The following is a 27847-nucleotide window of genomic DNA, read 5'->3' as shown; positions in this document are numbered from 1 at the left end:
CAAAAGTACCCCCAAATTCTCTGATTTTAGCTGTTTTTGAGTTTGTTTAAAAAATCACCCGAATCCAAAACACATCCGAATCCAAAACCCGAAAGGGTGGCTTTGCCAAAACGCGTCCGAATCCAAAACACGACCGCGGACCCGAATCCAAAACCAAAACACAAAAAATGCCCGCTGCACATCTCTACTTAGGGGTATATTCAATAGGAGTCGGATCCATTCCGACATGCAGTTGTCGGAATGGATCCGACAACCCCTATTCAACGGACGGCCAAATTCGACTGTCGGATTTGGCCATCCTGTCAGGCCGCTGCTGCCAGCGGCTGCGGATGCGCTGACAGCAGCGGCCAGGGGAGCAGAGAGCAGCGGCTGTGAGCAGGTGGGGCTGGCTGCGGGGGACATGTTGAGCCGCAGGCGGAGCTGGCAGCAGGAAGAGAGTTGCTGCGGGCGGCTGGGGGAGCAGAGAGTGGCAGCCGGCGGGAGGTGCTAGCAGCGGGGTAACATGTTGCGGTGGCGGGGGGAGGCGCTGCAGGGAGAGAGGTGCCTGGCCGTCTCCCTGCAACGCCTCCCCCCGCAGCCTGCTCCTACCGCTGGCCGCCGATCTCTGCTCCCCCCGCCGCCCGCAGCACCACTATTCTCCTCACCTCAATCAGACTTTTTTTAAAGTCGGATTGAGATTGTCGGAAACGGGACTAAAACCTGTCGGGTTTGGCCCCGCTTCCGACAATGCACGCTGATCGCGGCTGAAGCCGCCGATCCGCGTGCAATCCGATAAGTCGGGGTTTCCCGACTTGTCGGAATAAACGGGGCACTAATGAAAAGGTCGGAACCCCTTCCGACCTAAAACTGTCGGAAGCTGCCGTCTTTCCGACAAGACGGCAGCTTCCTACAGTTATTGAATATACCCCTAAAAATACTATGTGAAGCTATTATTTCTCTATTGCATTCTAGAAAATTATAGCTAGAATCTGATTTGTTACTAAGGGCAACATCTCCACTTTTAATTTTTAGAATCATTAGCAAATCTACTCACAGGAGTCCCAAATCACCTGGAACTACTGATACTCGCAACACAAAAAGATTTGGAATTTGGGGATTTTAAACCCTTCCAGTTCAAAATGTTCAGATAGTTTGTGTAACTTTTATTGTAGATTAACTCAATAATCTGGGTGACAACCTTGGAGTCGCCTTGATTTACACTTCTCCTTCAAATATCTTCAGAGGAATCTATTCCAACCTCCTCATAGTCTTTTTCCAGTGAGGCGAGGTCCTCGCGGGCCTCTACGAACTCCCCTTGCTCCATGCCTTCGCCCAAGTACCAGTGCACGAATGCGCGCTTGGCGTACATCAGGTCAAACTTGTAGTCCAGTCGTGCCCAGGCCTCGGCGATGGCAGTAGTGTTACCAAGCATGCACACTGCTCGCTGCACTTTGGCTAGGTTCCCCCCAGGCACCAGGGTTGGGGGCTGGTAATTAATGCCAACCTGGGGGAGGAATTAATAAACACATCAGTCAGTATTATATACTATCCAATACTATAGCACATACTGTGTCACTGGTGGAATTAGCAGATGTACTGTAAATCAATTTGGAAGTGCAGTCCCATGTTAATAAGTAATTTGTGTTGTTTACTGTCACATCAATGAGAAGAAATATTGCAAAGAAAATACACACACCCCATACGTGATGCTATATTTGTCATAAAGGCAGCTGAGGCGCATGTCCAAGACAGGACAGTTCATGGGGCAGCATGAAGGAAAGTGGGCAGCCAATAGACCAGAGCCATCATCTCCTGTTGGCCCAAGTGGCCATGTCCTCCATCGTTATCTCCTTGCTGAACTCCAGAAGAGAGTAGGGCCAATTGGTGGGAGTGGACACCTTTGTGTAAGGACTTAAACTATTCTTCTGGGCCTATTAATTTATTAGGAATCATTGTCATCAATGAGGCATCAATGAATAATCAACTAACACCAGAGGCGGTAAGGCTAAATTACAGTTTCTCACCTTAAATCCTGTAGGACACCAATCCACAAACTGTATCATTCTCTTGGTTTTGATGATGGCAATTGCCACGTTGACATCTTTGGGCACCACATCACCACGGTAGAGCATACAACAGGCCATGTATTTTCCGTGACGTGGGTCACACTTCACCATCTGGTTGGAGCGGTCAAAGCAGGAGCTGGTAATCTCGGCCACTGACAACTGCTCGTGGTACGCCTTCTGGGATGAAATTATGGGTGCGTAAGTGACCAGAGGGAAATGGATGCGTGGATATGGGACCAGGTTTGTCTGGAAATCTGTCATGTCCACATTGAGAGCCCCATCAAAGCGCAGTGAGGCGGTGATGGAGGACACGGTTTGGCTTATGATTCGGTTAATGTCATTGTAAAAAGGGTGGTCAATCTCCAGGTTCTGTCTGCAGATGTTGGAAATGGACTCATTGTCAACCATGAAGGTGCAATCTGAGTGCTCCAGGGTAGTGTGTGTGGTCAGGACGGAGTTGTAAGGATCCACCACTGTGGTGGAAAACTGGGGTGCCGGATATATGGCAAATTGCAGCTTGGATTTCTTCCCGTAGTCCATAGAAAGGCGCTCCATTAGTAGTGAGGTGAAGCCGGAGCCCGTGCCACCTCCAAGGCTATGGAAGATGAGGAATCCCTGCAGTCCTGAGCAGGCTTCAGTCTAAAATATGAAAGAAATACATTGTGACACCAGGTATGCCTGCATTATTTTCCTCACCAAATCACATGGCCCTCACCAGTTTCCGTATGCGATCCTGCACCAAGTCAATGTTTTCCTTGCCAATTGTGTAATAGCCACGGGCGTAGTTGTTGGCTGCATCTTCCTTCCCTGTGATTAGCTGCTCTGGGTGAAAGAGGTGGCGATATGCTCCAGCCCGTACCTCATCTGAGAACAGAGCAGAAAGTGAGTTTGGTTTGGACGTCACAATAAAATGATTAATAGAACTATCTCCATCCCATTATGCTAAAACAGCTAAGAGAACATGGGAACTAATGTAAAAAAACAAACAAAACACCTGATAGGGATTTAGTTGTGTAGACATTTGGTCAACTTTCTGCAAGTAGAATTTACTAATGATGTCTATAGAAAGACAGAGACCAGTAAAACTCAACAAGCTAAACCGCTCATAAAAGGAAAGTGTAGTCTGCACCAGAGCCGGATTAAGGGGGAGGGGGGCACAGGGGATACTGTACCCTGTGCCCAGGGCCGGCTCCAGGCCTACTAGCACCCTGTGCGAGAAAATGTAAAAGCGCCCCCTAACCCCTATGCGCGCGCCGAAGGCGCGCGCGCTTCGGGAAAAGTGGGCGTGGCCTCCTGGGAAAGTGGGTGTGGCCTCGTAACTTCATATTATTAAACTATAAATAAATATATTTTTTCACACCCCCTCTATGCACACAATTAGCAGCCTTATGCAGAACAGCCACAGTAGTGTTCCTTACACACAATGTCTCCAGTGTAGTGCCAGCTACACATGACATGCCCCGCAGCAGTGCCAGCAACACATGACATGCCCCGCAGCAGTGCCAGCTACACATGACATGCCCCGCAGCAGTGCCAGCTACACATGACATGCCCCGCAGCAGTGCCAGCTACACATGACATGCCCCTCAACAGTGCCAGCTACACACAATAGACCCCCAGCAGTGCCAGCTACACATGATAGTGTTCACGTTTTAGGGCAGGGTGCTGATCACAAGGAGGGCACATTTTTAAGTAAGGAGGGCAAAATGATGTACATACTGTAATGCTTGGTGCTCCTCCACCCACATGCTGAAGCAGGGACAGTGCGCGCCGAAGACGCGCAGCAAAAATTTAGGGCCGTTGCTTCGTGGGGAAGGTGCATGACCACAGAGTAGTGGCAATTCGCATTACACCACATAGTAGTGCAGCTAATACACATTGCACCAGGTAGAACCTCCTATACACTTTGCGCCAGGCAGAGCACGTTAGACACTTTGCGCCAGGCAGAGCACGATAGACACTTTGCGCCAGGCAGAGCACGATAGACACTTTGCGCCAGGCAGAGCACGATAGACACTTTGCGCCAGGCAGCGCACGATAGACACTTTGCGCCAGGCAGCGCACGATAGACACATTGCCTAGCCACAGACGCCTAGTAGATACACTACATGATATGCCCCCCAGCAGTGCCAGCTACACGTGACATGCCCCCCAGCAATGCCAGCTACACGTGACATACCCCCCAGCAGTGCCAGCTACACGTGACATGCCCCCCAGTAGTGCCAGATACATAAATGGCCACACAGTGCAGATATGCCCCCAGTGCCAGATACATAAATGCCCCCACAATGCCAGATACATAAATGACCACACAATGCCAGATACATAAGTGCCCCCACAGTGCCAGATGCATCAATGACCCCACAGTGCCAGATACATAACTGCCAGATACATAAATGCCCCCAGTGCCACAAAACATAAATGCCCCCACAGTGCCAGATAAATAAATGCCCGCCGTGCCACAAAACATAAAAGCCCCCACAGTGCAGATATGCCCTCACAGTGCCAGATACATAAATGCCCCCAGTGCCAGAAACATAAATGCCCCCACAGTGCAGATATGCCCCCACAGTGCCAGAAAAATAATGCCCCCACAGTGCAGATATGCCCCCACAGTGCCAGAAAAATAATGCCCCCACAGTGCAGATATGCCCCCACAGTGCCAGAAAAATAATGCCCCCACAGTGCAGATATGCCCCCACAGTGCCAGAAAAATAATGCCCACAGTGCAGATATGCCCCCACAGTGCCAGAAAAATAATGCCCCCACAGTGCCAGAAAAATAATGCCCCCACAGTGCAGATATGCCCCCACAGTGCCAGAAAAATAATGCCCCCACAGTGCCAGAAACATAATGCCCCCACAGTGCAGATATGCCCCCACAGTGCCAGAAAAATAATGCCCCCACAGTGCAGATATGCCCCCACAGTGCCAGAAAAACAATGCCCCCACAGTGCCAGAAAAATAATGCCCCCACAGTGCAGATATGCCCCCACAGTGCCAGAAAAATAATGCCCCCACAGTGCCAGAAAAATAAACGGCCCCACACAGTGCCAGACAGATTTTAACTTACCTGTCTGTCACTGACACTGCGGTGCTGCTGGGAGCCGGGAATACTGCTGTGGGCGGGCCGCGGACGGAGGAACAAAACTGTGTGCGCGCTATGCACGCTGCGCGGCGCCGGCGTCCAACGTCAGACGCCGGCGCCGCACAGCGCGCTGCATAGCGCGCACACAAGCGGCCGGGAGTCGGACACACAGAGGCTGGCTCCAGGCAGGAAAATGGCGGCCGCAGCGTGCGGCGCCCTGTAAGAGTGGCGCCCCGCGCGGCCGCTCTAGTCGAACATGCCTGGAGCCGGCCCTGCCTGTGCCCCCTCAGTAAAGGCCCCCCCGGCCTAAGCACACTGGCATCATCAGCTCTCCCTCTTGTGCAACAGCAGAAGGAAGAACCAGGCAGCCAGAATGCAAGCAGGAAAGTGAGCAGTGCAGGCAGAGACACAGGAGTATCAGGTTTCATGAGCATCCAACAGCGCTTCCCAACCAAAGGAGAGATAGGAGGGCTGTAAACAGTGGCGGCTGCTGCCCATGGGCTGCAGCTACAGCTCAGACCACACATTGCATGGGTGGGGGGAGGGGAATGGTTAGTGCATATAAACATAGTCATACATGTAATGTTATATGCATAGGTGTGCGCAGGGGCGGTGCCTGGTGCGCACAGGCACCCCCTAATGTTTGGCACCCCGATCTCACATGCCTGATGCAGCGATCGCAGAGCAGGCTGATTACTGTCCCCCCTGCTCTGCACCCTGTCAGGATGCCACTGCCACCGGCTTTCAAACTCCTCCCGGCTCCACCTCCATTTACAAAAACAGCGTGATGTGATTACGTCATGCTGCTCGCACGCCCACCTGCCACATGCCCACCTCTCTCCTTCTATGCTATGCCAACACCAGCCACTAATGAGGAGCAGCATGCAGCCAGCGTTCCCCTTAGGAAGACAAATTCAATACTGGCAGGTGGCCGGCAGCAGCATTGACACGTCAGTCGTTTTTCCAGCAGCAGCAGTACTAGTCTGCGATTGTCAGTGTCAGTGAGTGACTGACTTGTAAGTAAGCTGCTGCAGCTTGCAGGGGAAAGAGAGGGGGAGCCAGACCAGGCTGAGGAGGAGCAGTGTAATTGCAGTGAGTGCCATCAGGGGTGTTTGTTTGGAGCACACAACATCTGACAATGTATCTGCTTTATTAGCATTGGTACAAAGGTGGATATTTTATATGCGTTGACCATCAATAGATGGTGCTAGACACGCCCAAAAGGCGATGCTAGACACACCCCTCCGACGGTGCACCCCCTAATAAAATGTGCTGTGCACGCCTATGGTTATATGTAATATAAGTGCTGGCTGCTTTACCTTGAGATCACTGCACGGGATACTGCACAGCACTCAGCTTGTCTATCTTCTATAAGCATGCCCCCAGACTCCTGTGAAACTAGCCAATGGGAGTCTGGGGGTGGGGCTTATAAAGGAAAGACACAATGGGGTATATGCAATTGCGGTCAAATTCCGGCTGGAATTCGACCGTTTTTAAATTCGACACAATTCGACAGTCACATACCCTCCCGCCGGGACCCGAATTCGACATATTCAATAAAAAAACGGGTTCGACAGTCCCGCTGTCGAAAAACAGACCAATTGACGGATAGTGTGCGTACTGGATTCGACTTTTTGGACGGCACAAAAGTGTTTAAAAAACCCAGAAAAAAATTGCGTGGGGTCCCCCCTCCTAAGCATAACCAGCCTCGGACTCTTCGAGCCGGTCCTGGTTGTAAAAATACGGGGGGGGGGGGGGGGGAATTTACAGGGGATCCCCCATATTTTTACAACCAGCACCGGGCTCTGCGTCCGGTCCTGGTGCAAAAAATACGGGGGACAAAAAGCGTAGGGGTCCCCCGTATTTTTAACACCAGCACCGGGCTCCACTAGCTGGAGAGATAATGCCACAGCCGGGGGACACTTTTATACTGGTCCCTGGGGTACCCTGGAGGAGTGGGGACCCCTTAAATCAAGGGTTCCCCCCCCCCTCCAGCCACCCAAGGGCCAGGGGTGAAGCCGAGGCTGTCCCCCCCCCCATCCAAGGGCTGCGGATGGGGGGCTGATAGCCTTGTGTCAAATATGAGTATTGTTTTTGTAGCAGAACTACAAGTCCCAGCAAGCCTCCCCCGCAAGCTGGTACTTGGAGAACCACAAGTACCAGCATGCGGGGGGAAACGGGCCCGCTGGTACCTGTAGTTCTACTGCAAAAAAAATACCCAAATAAAAACAGTACACACACACCGTGAAAGTACAACTTTATTACATACATGCCGACACACACATACTTACCTATGTTGACACGAGGTTCGGTCCACTTCTCCAAGTAGAATCCACGGTGTACCTGAAAATAAAATTATACTCACCAAAATCCAGTGTAGATCTGTCCTCTTCTGTTTTGTAATCCACGTACTTGGCAAAAAAACAAACCGCATTACCCGATCAACGCACTGAAAGGGGTCCCATGTTTACACATGGGACCCCTTTCCCCGAATGCTGGGACCCCACGTGACTCCTGTCACAGAGGGACCCTTCAGCCAATCAGGGGGCGCCACGTCGTGGCACTCTCCTTATTGGCTGTGCGCGTCTGAGCTGTCAGACGAGCATAACACATACCGCTGCATTATCTTCAATGGTGGGAACTTTGCGGTCAGCGGTGAGGTTACTCGCAGTCTTTTTGCCATGCATCTCGGCACTGCAGAGCTTCAGGCACAGGCTGGTAGCACTGGCACACTTATTGGAAGGGAGGCGAGCGCCGAGTACCCTCCCCATGCCGTTGTGTCATTCCTGCCATAGGAATCGGGTCCCAGCAGCGGCAAACCGTAGTCTTTCACTGCAGCTCCCATCTGTGTGTGTGGAGCCTGCAGTGCCATGTAGGAGAAGTGGCAGTGGGTGGAGGGACACATAGATGAGGTGACTGGTGGGAAGAGGAAAATGTTTGCCTGTGTGACATAATTTTAATGAGGGCTACTAGTTTCTTGCACGCCGCTTCCCCGTGAGGCACCCCGCCCCCCCTCCCATTTCAGCCGCACTCACCAATGCTCTTTCTGGCACAGGGCACCAATATGTCAAGTCAGGGCTCTGCACAGCCACTATAAGTGACTCAGGAAACCCAGCTCCACCTCCACCCCCCCAAAAAAAACAAAAAAACCTTGCAGCTCCATGTAAAGTCTACGGGGGGAAGAACACAAAAACGGGTTCATGCGTGGCAAAAAAAAACCCCATTAATTCCACAGTTTATGCAGAATCAGTGGCTTCCACGCCTGAATCTCAATATTTTTTTTTGGAGCGATAGCCTTTTCCCGTGCAAGGCAATCAGTCATGTGGTAAACCCCACGGCTAATTGGATACCCCCATAGAGTCCTCCTGTGTCCCGTCCCAGTGTGTAAGAAGTACAGAGGCTGCTTCTATTCTTGCATATGACAAGATAGATTTTAATTTTCTATGTGTATTTTAAGGATATTTAAGCTTTCTTTGTTCCACTGCAAGAAATCTTGTCTCTCAATTATGTGTAGCTATAAACAGTAACCAGACATTATTAAACTATTAGTTTTAATCTAATATACCATACACCAGGGGCGTAACTCACAGAGGCAATGGAGGCACCTGCCTCCGGGCTCAAACCTCTGAAGGGGAACCTGCATGTACAGTAGCACCTGTGTGGTTCACAGTGGGATCCAAGTGTGACCGCTACTCTTCCAATCGAGCTCTGCGGCGCAACGCAGAGTTAATCGGCTCTATCTCAGGAATCCTGCTAACAACCGCAATAAGTACAGGATGGCTCCTGCCTGGTACCACTCAGCCTGTGCTGCAGGAAGTGACGGTGCCCCTGCTGCTGCTGGACAGTGATATGGGACCCACCAGTTCTACATGCTGCAGACGGCAGAATCACAGCATAGCTGGAGGCCTGCCAATTCACTGTAGGCTTCAGTCCCTGTAGACCAGATGAGAGTGCTATCTATATAATTATGTATGTTGTGTGTGTTTATATACAAAGGCTTAATCTAGCCGTGGTCTGCACATATACAGTACTGTGCTTCAGAGGATGGCAGCAGTATGACCAGTGCCACCTCCAGGTAATGGCTGAGTACTACACCCATAAAAAAAAATAAAAAAAATTCAGGAGGCCTTTGAATGATTATCTCACAACAGATATTCTCTCACCTACTACCGATGGCTCCAGATCCACCATGACCGCGTAAGGCACATGTTTTCCATTGCCAGTCTCGTTGAAGAATGTGCCATAGGAATCGTCTGAGCTGCCCAGGTTCGTCTCATCCGGCAAGGTGCCATCCGGCAGGATGCCGTGCTCCAGGCAGAACAGTTCCCAGCATGCACTGCCAATCTGTATGCCAGCCTGTCCGATATGCACTGAGATAACCTCCCTCTGGATGGGGGAGACAGAGATACAATGTAGCCATAGGAGCAATCTATAATTTTCTTATTGTCTATCAGGGGAGGCATTTGATATGCCGGCTGTCGGGATCCCGGCGCTCACCATACCGGCGTCAGGATCCCGACAGCCGGCATACCAACAATTATTCTCCCTTTTGGGGTGTTCAAGACATCCCTGAAGGGAGAATAAATAGCGTGTAGCGCACCACAGTGCCCGCAAGGAACTCTTTTGCGCTCACCCCGCTGCCTGCGTGCTGGCAGTCGGGATCCCGGCGCTGCTATGCTGGGCGCCGGGATCCCAAGCGCCGGCAAAACATAGTAGACCCGTCTATGAGCATTTTATAGATTATGGATGTAACCACGTGTCAAGTAACTACCAAATTCCACTGCAGAAACAATGGGGGTCATTCAGAGTTCGCTAGCAGTTTCTAGCAGCCGTGCAAACGCTATGCCGCCGCCCACTGGGGAGTTTTCGCTTTGCAGAAGTGCGAACGCCTGTGCAGCAGAGCGCCTTCAAAATCTTTTTGTGCAAAACAAGACCAGCCCTGTAGTTACTCTTCCTGTGCATTGATTCTAACGACGGAGCTTTTGACGTCACACACCCGCCCAGCCACGCCTGCGTTTTTTCTGCCATGCTGCGTTTTTCTAAGCACTCCCTGAAAACGGTCAGTTGACATCCAGAAACGCCCTCTTTCTTGCAATCTCCTTGCGATCGGCTGTGCGATTGTAATCATCCCTAGTACCAGTGTAAAACCATAATGCACTTTGTACCCGTACTACGTGCGTGCGCATTGCGGTGCATACGCATGCGCAGATTAGCCCTTTTTTTACTGATCGCTACGCAGCGAACAACGGAAGCTAGCGATCAACTCGGTATGACCCCCAATGTGCAATGTTCCTATACACTGACAGAGGTTTTGCACGCTGCAATGTAGTTATTATGCACACACTATACAAAGCATTATCGCTGCACTGATGGCTTTCATTTCTACAGTACACACAGGTGTCGTGTCCCATAAGGCATACAGGGAAAGGTTAGAGCAGGCCTCAAGCTGTAGGGAGCCTATTGCCTTAGGCCTGTCCTGTGCCAACGGGAACAGCCTAGTTCTATTCTGCACATAGGGGGTCATTCCGAGTTGATTGCTTGCTAGCTATTTTTTGCAGTGCTGCGAGCAGATAGTTGCCGCCTATAGGGGAGTGCATTTTCGCTTTGCGTGTGATCGCATGTGCAGCCGGGCGGTACAAAAAAGTTTTGTGCAGTTTCTGAGTAGCTCAGAACTTACTCAGCCGCTGCGATCACTTCAGCCTATTCTTGGCCGGAACTGACGTCAGACACAACGCTTGGACACGCCTGCGTTTTTCCCACCACTCCTATAAAACGGTCAGTTGCCACCCACAAACGCCTTCTTACTGTCAATCTCCTTGCATCGGCTGTACGAATGGATTCTTTGTAAAATCCATCGCTCAGCAACGATCCGCTTTGTATCCGTATGACGCGCCTGCGCATTGCGGTGCATACGGATGCGCAGTTCTCACCTGATCGCAGCGCAGCAAAAATTCCTAGCGTGCGATCAGGTTGGAATGACTCCCATAATCGGTGTAAAACGGTCTCTTCTCTCCAAAGCAGGGTTCAAGTAGAGATTTTCTGTCCAGCCTCAGACATCTGGGGGAAGGTTGGCTGGGGTTTATTTCAGGACTGAGGGCTATAAACAGCCACCAATTACATGGCAGGGACACACTTCTGTGAACCATTAACACTAATACAGGAAATACACTTGGGGCACATTTATCAACGAGTGATAAAACTCGATGTGAATGATAAAACTCATTGCATATGATAAGTGGTGCTCCTGGATGCGCTCAGCATCCCGGCAGTCAGGATGTCGGTGGTCATGTGACCGACGCCGGAATCCTGACACCACTCAGGAGACCGTTGCCGGAACACCGACAGCCGACATCCCAAAGGTAGGTAACAGGGTACGGGTTATGGCCAGGTGGGGTTTAGGGTTAGGGGCTTGGGAGTGCTAGGGTTATGCACTAGGGGGTGGATAGCATTAGCCGACATACCCCGAGGATTAGCCGTAGCCGCCAACACCCAAGGGATAGGCTAGAGTAGCGGGTAGGGTGATGTTTATTCAAATCTTGCAGAGCAATACTCATTAAAAAGACAAGGAGATTTAAACTCATTGACTGTCCGATCCCATAGGACATTAGAGGTTATTCAGGCAACTCGGTGTTTGAACCTATAACCATAGATGTGCGGCTGGCACTTTTCGTGTTTTGTGTTTTGGTTTTGGTTCTAATTCCACTTTCGTGTTTTGGTTTTGGCTTGGTTTTGCCAAAACCACCCTTTCGTGTTTTGGTTTTGGTTTTGGATCTGGATGATTTTTGAAAAAACATAAAAACAGCTAAAATCACAGAATTTGGGGGTAATTTTGCTCCTACGGTATTATTAACCTCAATAACACTAATTTCCAGTCTATTCTGAACACCTCACAATATTGTTTTTAGGCCAAAAGGTTGCACCGAGATTGCTGGATGACTAAGCTAAGCGACACAAGTGGACAACACAAACACCTGGCCCATCTAGGAGTGGCACTGCAGTGTCAGACAGGATGGTAGATATAAAAAAAAGGCCCCAAACAGCACATGATGCAAAGAAGAAAAAAAGAATTGCAATGAGGTAGTTGTATGACTAAGCCAAGCGACACAAACAATTGGCCCATCTAGGCGTGGCACTGCAGTGGCAGACAGGAGAGCAGATATAAAAAAAAAGGCCCCTATCAGCACATGATGCAAAGAAGAAAAAGAATTGCAATGAGGTAGTTGTATGACTAAGCCAGGCGACACAAACAATTGGCCCATCTAGGAGTGGCACTGCAGTGGCAGACAGGAGGGCAGATATAAAAAAAAGGCCCCAAAAAGGCATATCATGCAAAGAAGAAAAAGAATTGCAATGAGGTAGTTGTATGACTAAGCCAAGCGACACAAACAATTGGCCTATCTAGGCGTGGCACTGCAGTGGCAAACAGGAGGGCAGATATCAAAAAAGGCCCCTAACAGCACATGATGCAAAGAAGAAAAAAGGTGCACTGAGGTTGCTGTATGACTAAGCCAAGCGACACAAACAATGGGCCCATCTAGGCGTGGCACTGCAATGGCAGACAGGAGGGCAGATATATAAAAAAAAAAGGCCCCTAACAGCACATGATGCAAAGAAGAAAAAAAGGTGCACCGAGGTTGCTGTATGACTAAGCTAAGCAACACAACCACCTGGCCCATCTAGTATTGTCACGCAGTGGCTGAATGTCGAGAGTGGGCCGCAATTATTCGGTCCACTGACAGCATCTCCAGCACGCTCCAGTCACTTTAAAAAAAAATCTGCAATTGGTGGACTTATACGGCAGTACCCCAGGACTAATACAGCAGTACCCCTGGACTCATACGACAGTGTCACACAGGATGGCACTTTTCAAAAACTAGGCCCCAAACAGAGCCTCATGCAAAGATGTCAAAGAGGTGCAATGAGGTAGCTGTATGACTAAGCCAAGCGACACAAACAATTCCAACTGGAATTATACGTCCAAATCACTGGAATTATACATCCAAATCACTGGAATTAATTGGCAAGATCACTGTAATTATACGTCCAAATCACTGGAATTAATTAATTGGCAAGATCACTGTAATTACACGTCCAAATCACTGGAATTGATTGGCAAAATCACTGCAATTATACATCCAAATCACTGGAATTAATTGGCAAGATCACTGTAATAAATAATTATACATCCAAATCACTGGAATTAATTGTCAAGATCACTGTAATTAATAATTCTATGTCCAAATCACTGGAATTCATTGGCAAGATCACTGTAATTAATAATTATACGTCCAAATCACTGAAATTAATTGGCAAAATCTCAGTATCGCCTGCCTAGTGAAGATGAATCTAGATGGGATTTGGTACCGGGGACACAATACCTTCATCAGTTGTCTAAATCCGACTGCACTAATGGCAGATACCGGACGCACATCTAACACCAACATAAGTGTCAGGGCCTCAGTTATGAGGGCTTCCATCGTCATGTGAAGCTGAACCACTAGTCATGAACATAGGCCAGGGCCTCAGCCGTTCCTTGCCACTCTGTGTCGTAAATGGCATATTGGCAAGTTTACGTTTCTCCTAAGACCATTTAAAAACATTTTTGGGGTCTTTTTACTAAACTTTGGCTTTTTGGATTTTACATGCCCTCTACTATCACAATGGGCATTGGCCTTGGCAGACGATGTTGATGGCATTTCATCGTCTATGTCATGGCTAGTGGCAGCAGCTTCAGCACTAGGAAGAAGTGGTTCTTGATCTTTCCCTATTTTATCCTCCAAATGTTTGTTCTCCATTATTTTTCTGGAGTTATATAACACAATATGTGGCACAAGAGAGTACCCCTACACCTCACAGGGCAAATCCTGTAAAAAATATTTGAATTAAATATTGATAACCCCTTTATTTGGAGTAAATAATACAGCACAGGACAGCACCACTGAATTTATATGGCAGCACCACTGGACTGGATTTACACGGAATTATATGGATTTATATGGAATTATACGGCAGGATAACTGGAATTATACAGCAGTATCACAGGAATTATACGCCAGTATTCCGAGAATTATACGGCAATGTCACAGGAATTATACGCCAGCATCACAGGAATTATACGCCAGTATTCCGAGAATTATACGGCAATGTCACAGGAATTATACGCCAGTATTCCTAGAATTATATGGCAATGTCACAGGAATTATACGCCAGTATTCTGAGAATTATAAGGCAATGTCACAGGAATTATACGGCAATATCATAGGAATTATACGCCAGTATTCCGAGAATTATACGGCAATGTCACAGGAATTATACGCCAGTATTCCGAGACTTATACGGCAATGTCACAGGAATTATACACCAGTATTCCGAGAATTATACGGCAATGTCACAGGAATTATACGGCAATATCATAGGAATTATACGCCAGTATTCCGAGAATTATACGGCAATGTCACAGGAATTATACGGCAATATCATAGGAATTATACGCCAGTATTCCGAGAATTATACAGCAATGTCACAGGAATTATACGCCAGTATTCCGAGAATTATATGTCAATGTCACAGGATTTATATGGCAATATCATAGGAATTATTCGGCAATGTCACAGGAATTATACGGAAATATCATAGGAATTATACGCCAGTATTCAGAGAATTATACGGCAATGTCACAGGAATTATACGCCAGTATCACGGGAATTATACGGCAATATCACAGAAATTATACACCAGTATCACAGGAATTATACGGCAGTAACACTGGATATATGGCAGCAGAGGACACCACCATTGTGACTGGTCACTGGACTGATGCTGTACAAGAGAGACACTACCCCTGGTCTGATGCAAGACAACACAGCAAAACTGCAAGGGATTTATACAGCAGCCAGCAGCACTGGGGACATATAGCAGCAGAGTACACCAACACTGTAATACAAATACAGCAGTGTGAATTCCTGGCGCAAAAAGTTGTCAACCCAATCTAAATCCTCAACCGATCTGTCCAAATAACAGGTCAAACAACAATGAATTAAAGTACAATGAGAGGATAGATCAAAGGCGATAACAAATTAAATTTAAGATAATACGTCACATATTTGGGTGTCCTTTCAGATGTTCACTCTTTCGATTGTCTCATGATATCCAGTTGTCAAACATGAAAATAAGAAAGATGATACACATGCATGGGTGGTATTGCTTGAAGCACTTATTTGAACACCCTCTAAGTGTCCAGAAAAGAGAAGCCTATGGCGCCGGGCCCAATTTGCTAGTAGATGAGGATAGAAAAACATAAAAAACAAATTGATTGAATTATAATTGATGAAAAACTCACTACCTGGTTTCACCAACGACGTTTCGACCTCCTGGGTCTTTTTCAAGGTGCACCTTGAAAAAGACCCAGGAGGTCGAAACGTCGTTGGTGAAACCAGGTAGTGAGTTTTTCATCAATTTTATTCAATCATTTTGTTTTTTATGGGACACCACTTTTGGAGTATGTCCAACATAACATGACTGTACTGGTGTAAATCCGGATCGCATCAGTTTTTGTCTATGATTCCTGACCTGCATGTTGTGTACAGACCAGAGAGTGGAAACCACATAGAAAAGCAATTCATTGTTGTTTTATGGACTCTTAATAAAATTCTTTTTGAACCACTGCGGTTGCTATTCCTGAACCCGGCTTGAAAGATACCTTTACATGTGGAATTAATCCCCCTCCCAAGTGAGTGGGGTACGCTTCTAGAGCAGCCTTCTTCCTGTTTTTGATCACGTGGGATATAGAGTTCTAAAGATACCTTTACACACTTATTCTCATTTATTCTGATGTGAGTTTCGGTACGTCCTTAAAAATCGGGAGAGTGGTGGCGAGATACTATCCTCATCTACTAGCAAATTGGGCCCGGCACCATAGGCTTCTCTTTTCTGGACACTTAGAGGGTGTTCAAATAAGTGCTTCAAGCAATACCACCCATGCATGTGTATCATCTTTCTTTTTTTCATGTTTGACAACTGGATATCATGAGACAATCGAAAGAGTGAACATCTGAAAGGACACCCAAATATGTGACGTATTATCTTAAATTTAATTTGTTATCGCCTTTGATCTATCCTCTCATTGTACTTTACACCAACACTGTGTCTGGCTGGACTGATGCAGCACAATCAGTGTTGGACTGGGGCATGAAGGGCCCACCGGGGGGATGCAGTGATAGGGGCCCATACTAATGGGAGTGGCCAGCCTACAAAGGGGGTGTGGCCAGCCTCCACAGAGGCTTGAAATGCACAATAGTCTTGTGCAGTGTAATGCAACATATCTACCATGTATAATACAAGTGCACAGTCTGGAACCTGATCCCTAGAGGAAGGAGTGGGCCCTAAGGCAGTGGGGCCCACTGGTGGTTTCCCCTGTACCCCTGTGGGCCAGTCCAACCCTGAGCACAATACACTGACTACACTGGAATGGACTGAGCAGCACAACACAGCACAAGACTCACCACCCCACTTTCCCATCCCCACACAGACACTGAGGACGGAGACACGTCCTCTCACTACACTCTCTGAGACTGGAGTGAAAATGGGCGCGACGCGCGGCTCCTTATATGGAATCCAAATCCCGCGAGAATCCGACAGCGAGATGATGACGTTTTGCCTTATTCGGGTTTCCGAGTCAGGCGGGAAAACCCGAGCCTGACTCGGAACCGGGCTCAGAGCGTGAAGTTTGGTAGGGTTCGGTTCTCTGAGAACCAAACCTGCTTATCTCTACCTATAACTGATTGTGAAAAAGGAAGACAGGACTCTGTTAATCTATGAATTAGGTGCCCAAAATGGGTATTAAAATAATAAGAATTTACTTACCGATAATTCTATTTCTCGGAGTCCGTAGTGGATGCTGGGGTTCCTGAAAGGACCATGGGGAATAGCGGCTCCGCAGGAGACAGGGCACAAAAGTAAAGCTTTTACAGGTCAGGTGGTGTGTACTGGCTCCTCCCCCTATGACCCTCCTCCAGACTCCAGTTAGGTACTGTGCCCGGACGAGCGTACACAATAAGGGAGGATTTTGAATCCCGGGTAAGACTCATACCAGCCACACCAATCACACCGTACAACTTGTGATCTAAACCAGGTTAACAGTATGATAACAGAGGAGCCTCTGAAAGATGGCTTCCTAAACAATAACCCGAATTAGTTAACAATAACTATGTACAAGTATTGCAGATAATCCGCACTTGGGATGGGCGCCCAGCATCCACTACGGACTCCGAGAAATAGAATTATCGGTAAGTAAATTCTTATTTTCTCTATCGTCCTAAGTGGATGCTGGGGTTCCTGAAAGGACCATGGGGATTATACCAAAGCTCCCAAACGGGCGGGAGAGTGCGGATGACTCTGCAGCACCGAATGAGAGAACTCCAGGTCCTCCTTTGCCAGGGTATCAAATTTGTAAAAATTTACAAACGTGTTCTCCCCTGACCACGTAGCTGCTCGGCAGAGTTGTAATGCCGAGACCCCTCGGGCAGCCGCCCAAGATGAGCCCACCTTCCTTGCGGAATGGGCCTTAACAGATTTAGGCTGTGGCAGGCCTGCCACAGAATGTACAAGTTGGATTTTGTTACAAATCCAACGAGCAATCGACTGCTTAGAAGCAGGTGCACCCAACTTGTTGGGTGCATACAGTATAAACAGCGAGTCAGATTTTCTGACTCCAGCCGTCCTTTAAATGTATATTTTTAAGGCTCTGACAACGTCCAACAACTTGGAGTCCTTCAAGTCGTCTGTAGCCGCAGGCACTACAATAGGCTGGTTCAGGTGAAACGCTGATACCACCTTAGGGAGAAAATGCGGACGCGTCCGCAGCTCTGCCCTATGTCGAATGGAAAATTAAATAAGGGCTTTTATAAAACAAAGCCGCCAGTTCAGATACTCTCCCGGCAGAAGCCAGGGCCAGTAACATAGTCACTTTCCATGTGAGATATTTCAAATCCACATTCTTTAGTGGTTCAAACCAATTGGATTTGAGGAAATCTAAAACTACATTTAGATCCCACGGTGCCACCTTAGGCACCACAGGAGGCTGTATATGCAGTACTCCTTTGATAAAAATCTGGACCTCAGGGACTGAGGCCAATTCTTTTTGGAAGAATATTGATAGGGCCGAAATTTGAACCTTAATAGATCCCAATTTGAGACCCATAGACAATCCTGATTGCAGGAAATGTAGGAAAACGACCCAGTTGAAATTCCTCCATCGGAGCACTCCGCTGCTCGCACCACGCAACATATTTTCGCCAAATACGGCGATAATGCTTCGCGGTGACTTCCTTCCTTGCCTTTATCAAGGTAGGAATGACTTCTTCTGGAATGCCTTTTCCTTTTAGGATCTGGCATTCAAACGCCATGCCGTCAAACGCAGCCGCGGTAAGTCTTGAAAAAGACAAGGACCCTGCTGAAGCAGGTCCCTTCTCAGAAGTAGAGGCCACGGATCGTCCGTGACCATCTCTTGAAGTTCCGGGTACCAAGTCCTTCTTGGCCAATCCGGAGCCACTAGTCTTACTCCTCTTTGCCGTATAATCCTCAATACCTTTGGTATGAGAGGCAGAGGAGGAAACACATATACGGACTGGTACACCCAAAGTGTTACCAACGCGTCCACAGCTATTGCCTGCGGATCTCTTGACCTGGCGCAATAACTGTCCAGTGTCTTGTTGAGGCAAGACGCCATCATGTCCACCATTGGTTTTACCCAACGGTTTAATAGCATGTGGAAAACTTCTGGATGAAGTACCCACTCTCCCGGGTGAAGGTCGTGTCTGCTGAGGAAGTCTGCTTCCCAGTTGTCCACGCCCGGGATGAATACTGCTGACAGTGCTATCACGTGATTCTCCGCCCAGCGAAGGATCCTGGCAGCTTCTGCCATTCTGTTTCTTGTGCCGCCCTGTCTGTTTACATGGGCGACTGCCGTGATGTTGTCCGACTGGATCAACACCGGTCTTCCTTGAAGCAGAGGTTCCGCCTGGCTTAGAGCATTGTAGATTGCTCTTAGTTCCAGAATGCTTATGTGAAGAGACTTTTTCAGGCTCGACCACACTCCCTGGAAATTTCTTCCCTGTGTGACTGCTCCCCAGCCTCTCAGGCTGGCATCCGTGGTCACCAGGATCCAATCCTGCATGCCGAATCTGCGGCCCTCCAATAGATGAGCCTCCTGCAACCACCACAGAAGGGATACCCTTGTCCTCGGCGACAGGGTTATCCGCAGGTGCATCTGAAGATGCGACCCTGACCATTTGTCCAACAGATCCCTTTGCATGGAATCTGCCGAAAGGGATTGCTTCGTAAGAAGCTACCATTTTTTCCCAGGACTCTTGTGCATTGATGTACAGACACCTTTCCTGGTTTTAGGAGGTTCCTGACCAGGTCAGATAACTCCTTGGCTTTTTCTTCGGGAAGAAAAACCTTTTTCTGAACTGTGTCCAGAATCATCCCCAGGAACAGCAGACGAGTTGTCGGCATTAATTGGGATTTTGGAATATTCAGAATCCATCCGTGCTGCTTTAGCACCTCTTGAGATAGTGCTAAACCCATCTCTAGCTGTTCTCTGGACCTTGTCCTTATTAGGAGATCGTCCAAGTATGGGATAATTAATACGCCTTTTCTTCGAAGAAGAAATATTATCTCGGCCATTACCTTTGTAAAGACCCGAGGTGCCGTGGACAAACCAAACGGCAGCGTCTGAAACTGATAGTGACAGTTTTGTACAACGAACCTGAGATACCCCTGGTGTGAGGGGTAATTGGAACGTGGAGATACGCATCCTTGATGTCCAAGGATACCATAAAGTCCCCTTCTTCCAGGTTCGCTATCACTGCTCTGAGTGACTCCATCTTGAACTTGAACTTCTTTATGTACAGGTTCAAGGACTTCAGATTTAGAATAGGCCTTACCGAGCCATCCGGCTTCGGTACCACAAAAAGAGTGGAATAATACCCCTTCCCTTGTTGTAGAAGAGGTACCTTGACTATCACCTGCTGAGAATACAGCTTGTGAATGGCTTCCAAAACCGTCTCCCTTTCTGAGGGGGACGTTGGTAAAGCCGACTTCAGGAAACGGCGAGGTGGCTCTGTCTCTAATTTCAACCTGTACCCCTGAGATATTATCTGCAGGATCCAGGGATTTACCTGCGAGTGAGCCCACTGCGCGCTGTAATTTTTGAGACGACCGCCTACCGCCCCCAAGTCCGCTTGCGAAGCCCCAGCGTCATGCTGAGGCTTTTGTAGAAGCCGGGGAGGGCTTCTGTTCCTGGGAAGGAGCTGCCTGTTGCTGTCTCTTCCCTCGTCCTCTGCCTCGTGGCAGATATGAATAGCCCTTTGCTCTCTTATTTTTAAAGGAACGAAAAGGCTGCGGTTGAAAAATCGGTGCCTTTTTCTGTTGGGGAGTGACTTGAGGTAGAAAGGTGGATTTCCCGGCCGTAGCCGTGGCCACCAAATCCGATAGACCGACCCCAAATAACTCCTCTACGCATCGCCTGTCCACTGTCGTGTCCATAAAGCTCTTCTGGCCGAAATGGACATAGCACTTACCCGTGATGCCAGTGTGCAGATATCTCTCTGTGCATCACGCATATAAAGAAATGCATCCTTTATTTGTTCTAACGACAGTAAAATATTGTCCCCGTCCAGGGTATCAATATTTTCGATCAGGGACTCTGACCAAACTACCCCAGCACTGCACATCCAGGCAGTCGCAATAGCTGGTCGTAGTATAACACCTGCATGTGTGTATATACCTTTTTGGATATTTTCCATCCTCCTATCTGATGGATCTTTAAGTGCGGCCGTCTCAGGAGAGGGTAACGCCACTTGTTTTGATAAGCGTGTTAGCGCTTTGTCCACCCTAGGAGGTGTTTCCCAGCGCTCCCTAACCTCTGGCGGGAAAGGGTATAAAGCCAATAACTTCTTTGAAATTAGCAGTTTTTTATCGGGGCACCCCACGCTTCATCACACACGTCATTTAATTCTTCTGATTCGGTAAAAACTACTGGTAGTTTTTTCACACCCCACATAATACCCTGTTTAGTGGTACCTGTAGTATCAGCTAAATGTAACATCTCCTTTATTGCCAAAATCATATAACGTGTGGCCCTACTGGAAAATACGGTTGATTCGTCACCTTCACCACCGGAATCAGTGCCTGTGTCTGGGTCTGTGTCGACCGACTGAGGCAAGGGGCGTTTTACAGCCCCTGACGGTGTTTGAGGCGCCTGGACAAGCACTAATTGAGTGTCCGGCCGCCTCATGTCGGCAAACGACTGCTTAAGCGAGTTGACGCTATCCCGTAATTCCACAAATAAAGGCATTTATTCTGGTGTCGACCCCCTAGGAGGTGACATCCTCATATTTGGCAATTGCTCCGCCTCCACACCAATAACGTCCTCATACATGTCGACACACACGTACCGACACACAGCAGACACACAGGGAATGCTCTATACGAAGACAGGACCCACTAGCCCTTTGGGGAGACAGAGGGAGAGTCTGCCAGCACACACCAAAAACGCTATATATGACAGGGATAGCCTTATGATTAAGTGCTCCCTTATAGCTGCTTTTATATTGATATATTGCCATTTATTTTGCCCCCCCTCTCTGTTATACCCTGTTTCTGTAGTGCAGTGCAGGGGAGAGACCTGGGAGCCTTCCTGACCAGCGGAGCTGTGACAGAAAATGGCGCCGTGTGCTGAGGAGATAGGCCCCGCCCCTTTTCCGGCGGGCTCGTCTCCCGCTATTTAGTACATTTAGGCAGGGGTAAATATCTCCATATAGCCTCTGGGGCTATATGTGAGGTATTTTTAGCCTTTTTAAAGGTTTTCATTTGCCTCCCAGGGCGCCCCCCTCCCAGCGCCCTGCACCCTCAGTGACTGCCGTGTGAAGTGTGCTGAGAGGAAAATGGCGCACAGCTGCAGTGCTGTGCGCTACCTTAAGAAGACTGCAGGAGTCTTCAGCCGCCGATTCTGGACCTCTTCTTGCTTCAGCATCTGTGAGGGGGCCGGCGGCGTGGCTCCGGTGACCATCCAGGCTGTACCTGTGATCGTCCCTCTGGAGCTTCATGTCCAGTAGCCAAGAAGCCAATCCATCCTGCACGCAGGTGAGTTCACTTCTTCTCCCCTCTGTCCCTCGTTGCAGTGATCCTGTTGCCAGCAGGAATCACTGTAAAATAAAAAAACCTAAGCTAAACTCTCTAAGCAGCTCTTTATGAGAGCCACCTAGAATTGCACCCTTCTCGGCCGGGCACAAAAATCTAACTGGAGTCTGGAGGAGGGTCATAGGGGGAGGAGCCAGTACACACCACCTGACCTGTAAAAGCTTTACTTTTGTGCCCTGTCTCCTGCGGAGCCGCTATTCCCCATGGTCCTTTCAGGAACCCCAGCATCCACTTAGGACGATAGAGAAAACATAATTACAGTAGATGTGGCAGAAGGATTAGGGGCAGGTTGGTCTGGTGCCAAGAGCTGGGCCGTAACTAGAGGTATGTGACTGGTGCCGCACCAAGAGCGCAGTGCCGTGGGGTGGCGGCAGTGCAGTCACCACCCCACAGCCTTGCTTCTGGCCTGGATTGCTGCAGCAGCACCTCCCGGTGCAGCCTTTGGACACTCCAGGCTGGCACCTGCAGTGATGAATGAAACACAATCATGTAATAAAATAAATAGGCCCAGGCTTAAGGCAATCTACGGCTCTCCAGTTGTTGTGGAACTATAAGACTCACAATGGCCTCCCTCTAGATGTCATGCTGTGGAATTATTACACAACAGCTGGAAATTCATTTCTTTGTGTATATATACCATGGCTGAAGTCACCACAGTGGAATATAATATACAATACCATGTACTAATGTGCAAATGCTGTTTCCTGAGGGCATGCACCCTACTGTATTTATCAGCAAAATAAAAATATATTTTAATAGTCCTGAGGTGACAGTAGGCTGACTTTACTTTCAAGTGCCCAACCGCAGCGAAACATGGGCAGGTGGGGAATTTGACTGTCAGGTATCCTACGTTCCATAACCCCTGTAGTTATACAATTTTTATTTAGTGGCTTTTATTTTTGCAGTAGAAATGGTACTACATGCATAAGTCATTTTACTTTACACAAAGTCCTGACACAACAATAATGTATGATGTCATCAATGACCTCACAGTGGACCTGAATTTGTTGCAGGTGAGTTTCTCCCAGACCATTTGTATTAATAGTGGGGCAGATGTATTAACCTGGAGAAGGCATAAGGAAGTGATAAACCAGTGATAAATGCAAGGTGATAAACGCACCAGCCAATCAGCTCCTAACTGTTAATTTTCAGATTGGAGCTGATTGGCTGGTGTGTTTATCACCTTGCATTTATCACTGGTTTATCACTTCCTTATGCTTTCTCCAGGTTAATACATCTGCCCCAATGGCCCACATGTATGAAGCCTTAACAGGAGATAAAGTGGAGACGCATAAGGAATAATAAATGACCAATCAATCAGCTCCTAACTGCCATGTCACAGGCTGTGTTTGAAAAAATGACAGGAACTGGTTGGCTGGTCATTTATCTCTCCTTATGCATCTAAGATTTATCTCTTGTTAAGGTTTCATACATTTGGGCCATGGAGTGATAACTGACCAGCCAATCAGCTCCCAACTGTCATTTTTCAAACACAGCCTGTGACATGGCAGTTAGGAAGCTGATTGTCTGGTCAATTATCACTCCTTATGCGTCTCCTCTTTATCTCTTGTTAAGGCTTAATACAGTTGAGCCATATTACTAACCTGTCATATTATTTCACAGATCACCCCAATCCATGATATTAACATTGATATCACTACAGATAATAGTGCTCTGCTCGGTCAGGCAGCAGTTGGAGGTTGACTAACATTGTACAGTGCCCACATACTGACAGAATGATTCATATTTGGACATATTATTCATGTACAGATGGAGTTGCTATAAAGTGTAAGAAGTACAAAGTAAAATTGTTGGTTGGGGAAACCATTAGTACAGGTCTGGGAGATGCATGGGAGATGATAATGACCTCAGCCAAGGCGATGGTCTGCCAAACTTGTAGCTGGATGATCACAAAGCTATGAGAACTACAGTGAGGGTGAGTGTTACCCATTGGGCCCTTGTGTCATAAGTGTATGAAGGCTATCTGATTCACAAAGTAACAAGGTGCCTTAGGCTGGAATAGTCCCCATTACGTTTTGCACAATCCACAATGTAGCACAATTGCTAGAAATCATTATCATTATTCGTAATCCTGATTGAGACTGAGATATGAATTGGGGAGGGGGGTTTCTTACCATTTTTTTATGAGCTTAGGGGGTCTCTAGGCAGTAGTTGTTCCCAGCAGCTGTCTCTCTCTCTGTGTCCTGACTACGCTGGGCCAGGCAGTAGATCACTGTTGCATCACAATAGAGAGCAGGAGGTAACTTTTCTAAGAGCCCTCCCTTACATACATCTGTGATGGACCAATAACTTAATTGAGCAACTGCTATTCTGTGTATCACATATAAGGGAAGATGTACTAAGCCATTAAAGAGAGATAAAGTAGACAGAGATACATTACCAGCCAATCAGCTCCTAACTGCCATGCCTCAGGCTATGTTTGAAAAATGACAGTTAGGAGCTGATTGGCAGGTACTGTATCCCTCTCCAAGGTTTAGTACATCTGCTCCATAGTAATGTTCTCTCTAGGCGTAACCCATTTATACATTCTACTGTTCTCTCCCGGAGTAACACATTTATACAGTACATACTGCTGTTTTCTCCTGATGTAACCCAGGCACATATACTACTGCTCTATACCGGTGTAACCCAGGCGCATATACTACTGTTCTCTCCTGGTGTAACCCAGGCACATATACTACTGCTCTATACCGGTGTAACCCAGGCGCATATACTACTGTTCTCTCCTGGTGTAACCCAGGAACATATACTACTGTTCTCTCCTGGTGTAACCCAGGCACATATACTACTGTTCTCTCCTGGTGTAACCCAGGCACATATACTACTGTTCTCTCCTGGTGTAACCCAGGCACATATACTACTGTTCTCTCCTGGTGTAACCCAGGCACATATACTACTGTTCTCTCCTGGTGTAACCCAGGGACATATACTACTGTTCTCTCCTGGTGTAAGCCAGGCACATATATTACTGTTCTCTCCTGGTGTAACCCAGGCGCATATACTACTGTTCTCTCCTGGTGTAACCCAGGCGCATATACTACTGTTCTCTCCTGGTGTAACCCAGGCACATATACTACTGCTCTATACCGGTGTAACCCAGGCACATATACTACTGTTCTCTCCTGGTGTAACCCAGGGACATATACTACTGTTCTCTCCTGGTGTAACCCAGGGACATATACTACTGTTCTCTCCTGGTGTAACCCAGGCACGTATATTACTGTTCTCTCCTGGTGTAACCCAGGCACATATATTACTGTTCTCTCCTGGTGTAACCCAGGCACATATACTACTGTTCTCTTCTGGTGTAACCTGGACATACATACTAGAGTTCTTTCCGAGTGTGACCCAGGCACATATATTACTGTTCTCTCCTGGTGTAATTCAGGCACATATACTACTGTTCACTCACCCGGTATAACCCAGGCGCATATACAACTGTACCCTCCTGCTGTAACCCAGGCCCATATACTATTGTTCTCTCCCACTGTAACTCAGGCGCATATACTACTGCTCTCTCCCAGTGTAACCCAGGTGCATATACTACTGCTCTCTCCTGGTATGACCCAGACACATATACTACTGCTCTCTCCCGGTGTAACCCAGGTGCATATACTACTGCTCTCTCCTGGTGTGACCCAGGCACATATACTACTGTTCTCTCCTGGTGTAACCTAGGCACATATAGTACTGCTCTATCCCTATGTAACCCAGGCGCATGTACTACTGTTCTCTCCCGCTGTAACCTAGGCGCATATACTACTGCTCTCTCCCGGTGTAACCCAGGCGCATATACTACTGTTCTCTCCCACTGTAACCCAGGTGCATATACTACTGCTCTCTCCCGGTGTAACCCAGGTGCATATACTACTGCTCTCTCCTGGTGTGACCCAGGCACATATACTACTGTTCTCTCCTGGTGTGACCCAGGCACATATACCACTGCTCTCTCTCCCAGGGTAACCCAGTTGCATATACTACTGTTCTCTACCGGTGTAACCCAGGCGCATATACTACTGTTCTCTCCTGGTGTAAACTACTACTATTCAAATAAACAGAAATAGAAGTTATTCTGAAAGAGGGCGTTGGCTAAAAAGTAACATAGTAATATAGTTAATGAGGTTTAAAAGAGGCAAAATGCCCATTGGGTTCAACCTGTATTCTGTATTAAGCTGTGCACATTATAATGTACCTGCTGAAGTACCAATTAACAGCTATAATTCGTATCACTCCCAGATATTTAATGTCAATTTATTAAATGCTATAGCCTTGGATACCTTTTTTAGTTAGAAATTTGTCCAATCCGTTTTTAAATGCATTTACAGAGTCCGCCATTATCACCTTCTCCGGCAGGGAGTTCCAAAGCTTTATTGCCCTTACTGTGAAGAACCCTTTCTTACTGTGAAGAACAATACATTCCTGATTTGGAGTTCACTATTGTCCTTTCTTTCTCTTTGGTTTCAGATAGTTTGTATTTCTTTTTCCTCCAATGAAATGTCAACATAAACAAATAAAAAACAAATATCCAATGTGTAATATGTTCTTCAATCATTATTCATATAATATGGCACCCAGTGTGGATGAATGTAGGCCCAAACCACCGTCATGCACAAATCGATAAGTAGCTGAGGATGAGCATACCCCAGTCACACTTTAAACTGGTGTTTTACACACGTAAAGGTTTCTTTTGCTCTCACCTGCACTCTCTTGACTCCCAAAACACTCAGGAACACAGAATAGAAGGCACTCCCCATTAACTCTGATCAGACATATGTAGTACACATAAATGTATCTTTTAACATCCCGTTATATTATAGACATACCCCTACTCTTGGTGTTGTAATTAGTGTGAATCCTATAGAGGTTTCTTTGGGTCCCCTTTTTCTCCAGGACCGCCTTTCTTCTAATACTCGTAGCTGTGGTACCAAAAGATTATACAATTTACAAATTGTTTATTGGTATAACTATAAGCCCTTGCAAGGGATGAGACAATGAATCAAATACAAAAAAAAGCAGGCTAGGTCACAACAGAAAAAGAACAAAAGTACACAAAGAATATAAAAGGACTAGCGCATCCACAGCACACCCAGAAATAATCCGGACAGTCACAAAGTGTTGTTAGAACGTACCTACAAACAGCAGCAAAACAAAGAGAAATAGCCGCTCACACTTCCCCTTGTCAACACATTACAGTTTAAAAATCTTTTTTAAGACATGCTGGAAGTGTGGGAGGTTTTAGAAGTGACTTTGGTCAGAGCGCAGTACTTTGAATACTTCGAATACTTTGATGGTACCACACTCCTTACACTCCTGTGATAATTACCAAGTTGCCACAGGTCTCCTATCCTCTCTACCACAATTGCTCAGGCTTAGGAATGGCCATCGACCATCGATGTTTACAAATCATCAATGGTGGATGCCCGATGTCAAATAGTTTTGCCATCTATGGCAGAGATGGTAGAAACATCATCATCTTAATGCCGGGTACGGAA

At 47.5% G+C, this 27847-nt stretch overlaps 1 protein-coding gene across 2 annotated transcripts; it reads right to left on the bottom strand.

The window, feature by feature from the left end:
- Positions 1–1127: 1127 nt before the first annotated feature.
- Positions 1128–27269, bottom strand: LOC134999773 (tubulin alpha-8 chain-like). 2 transcript variants are annotated; one of them, XM_063951450.1, is made up of 5 exons: positions 27179–27269; positions 9296–9518; positions 2761–2909; positions 2004–2684; positions 1128–1483 (listed from the first exon to the last, which is right to left on the bottom strand). In XM_063951450.1, exons 2-5 carry the CDS (start codon positions 9321–9323, stop codon positions 1208–1210), a joined length of 1134 nt encoding a protein of 377 aa, XP_063807520.1. In that variant the 5' UTR covers positions 9324–9518; positions 27179–27269; the 3' UTR covers positions 1128–1207. The 2 variants fall into 2 exon arrangements, with proteins under 2 accessions (XP_063807520.1, XP_063807519.1); XM_063951449.1 differs by lacking the exon at positions 27179–27269 and adding an exon at positions 24470–24571.
- Between the last annotated feature and the right edge of the window lie 578 nt (positions 27270–27847).

The sequence above is a fragment of the Pseudophryne corroboree genome, chromosome 2, assembly GCF_028390025.1.
Source record: "Pseudophryne corroboree isolate aPseCor3 chromosome 2, aPseCor3.hap2, whole genome shotgun sequence".
NCBI lineage: Eukaryota > Metazoa > Chordata > Amphibia > Anura > Myobatrachidae > Pseudophryne > Pseudophryne corroboree.
Note: the sequence above shows the minus strand (reverse complement) of the source record. Positions and strands in the feature narration are given on the sequence as shown.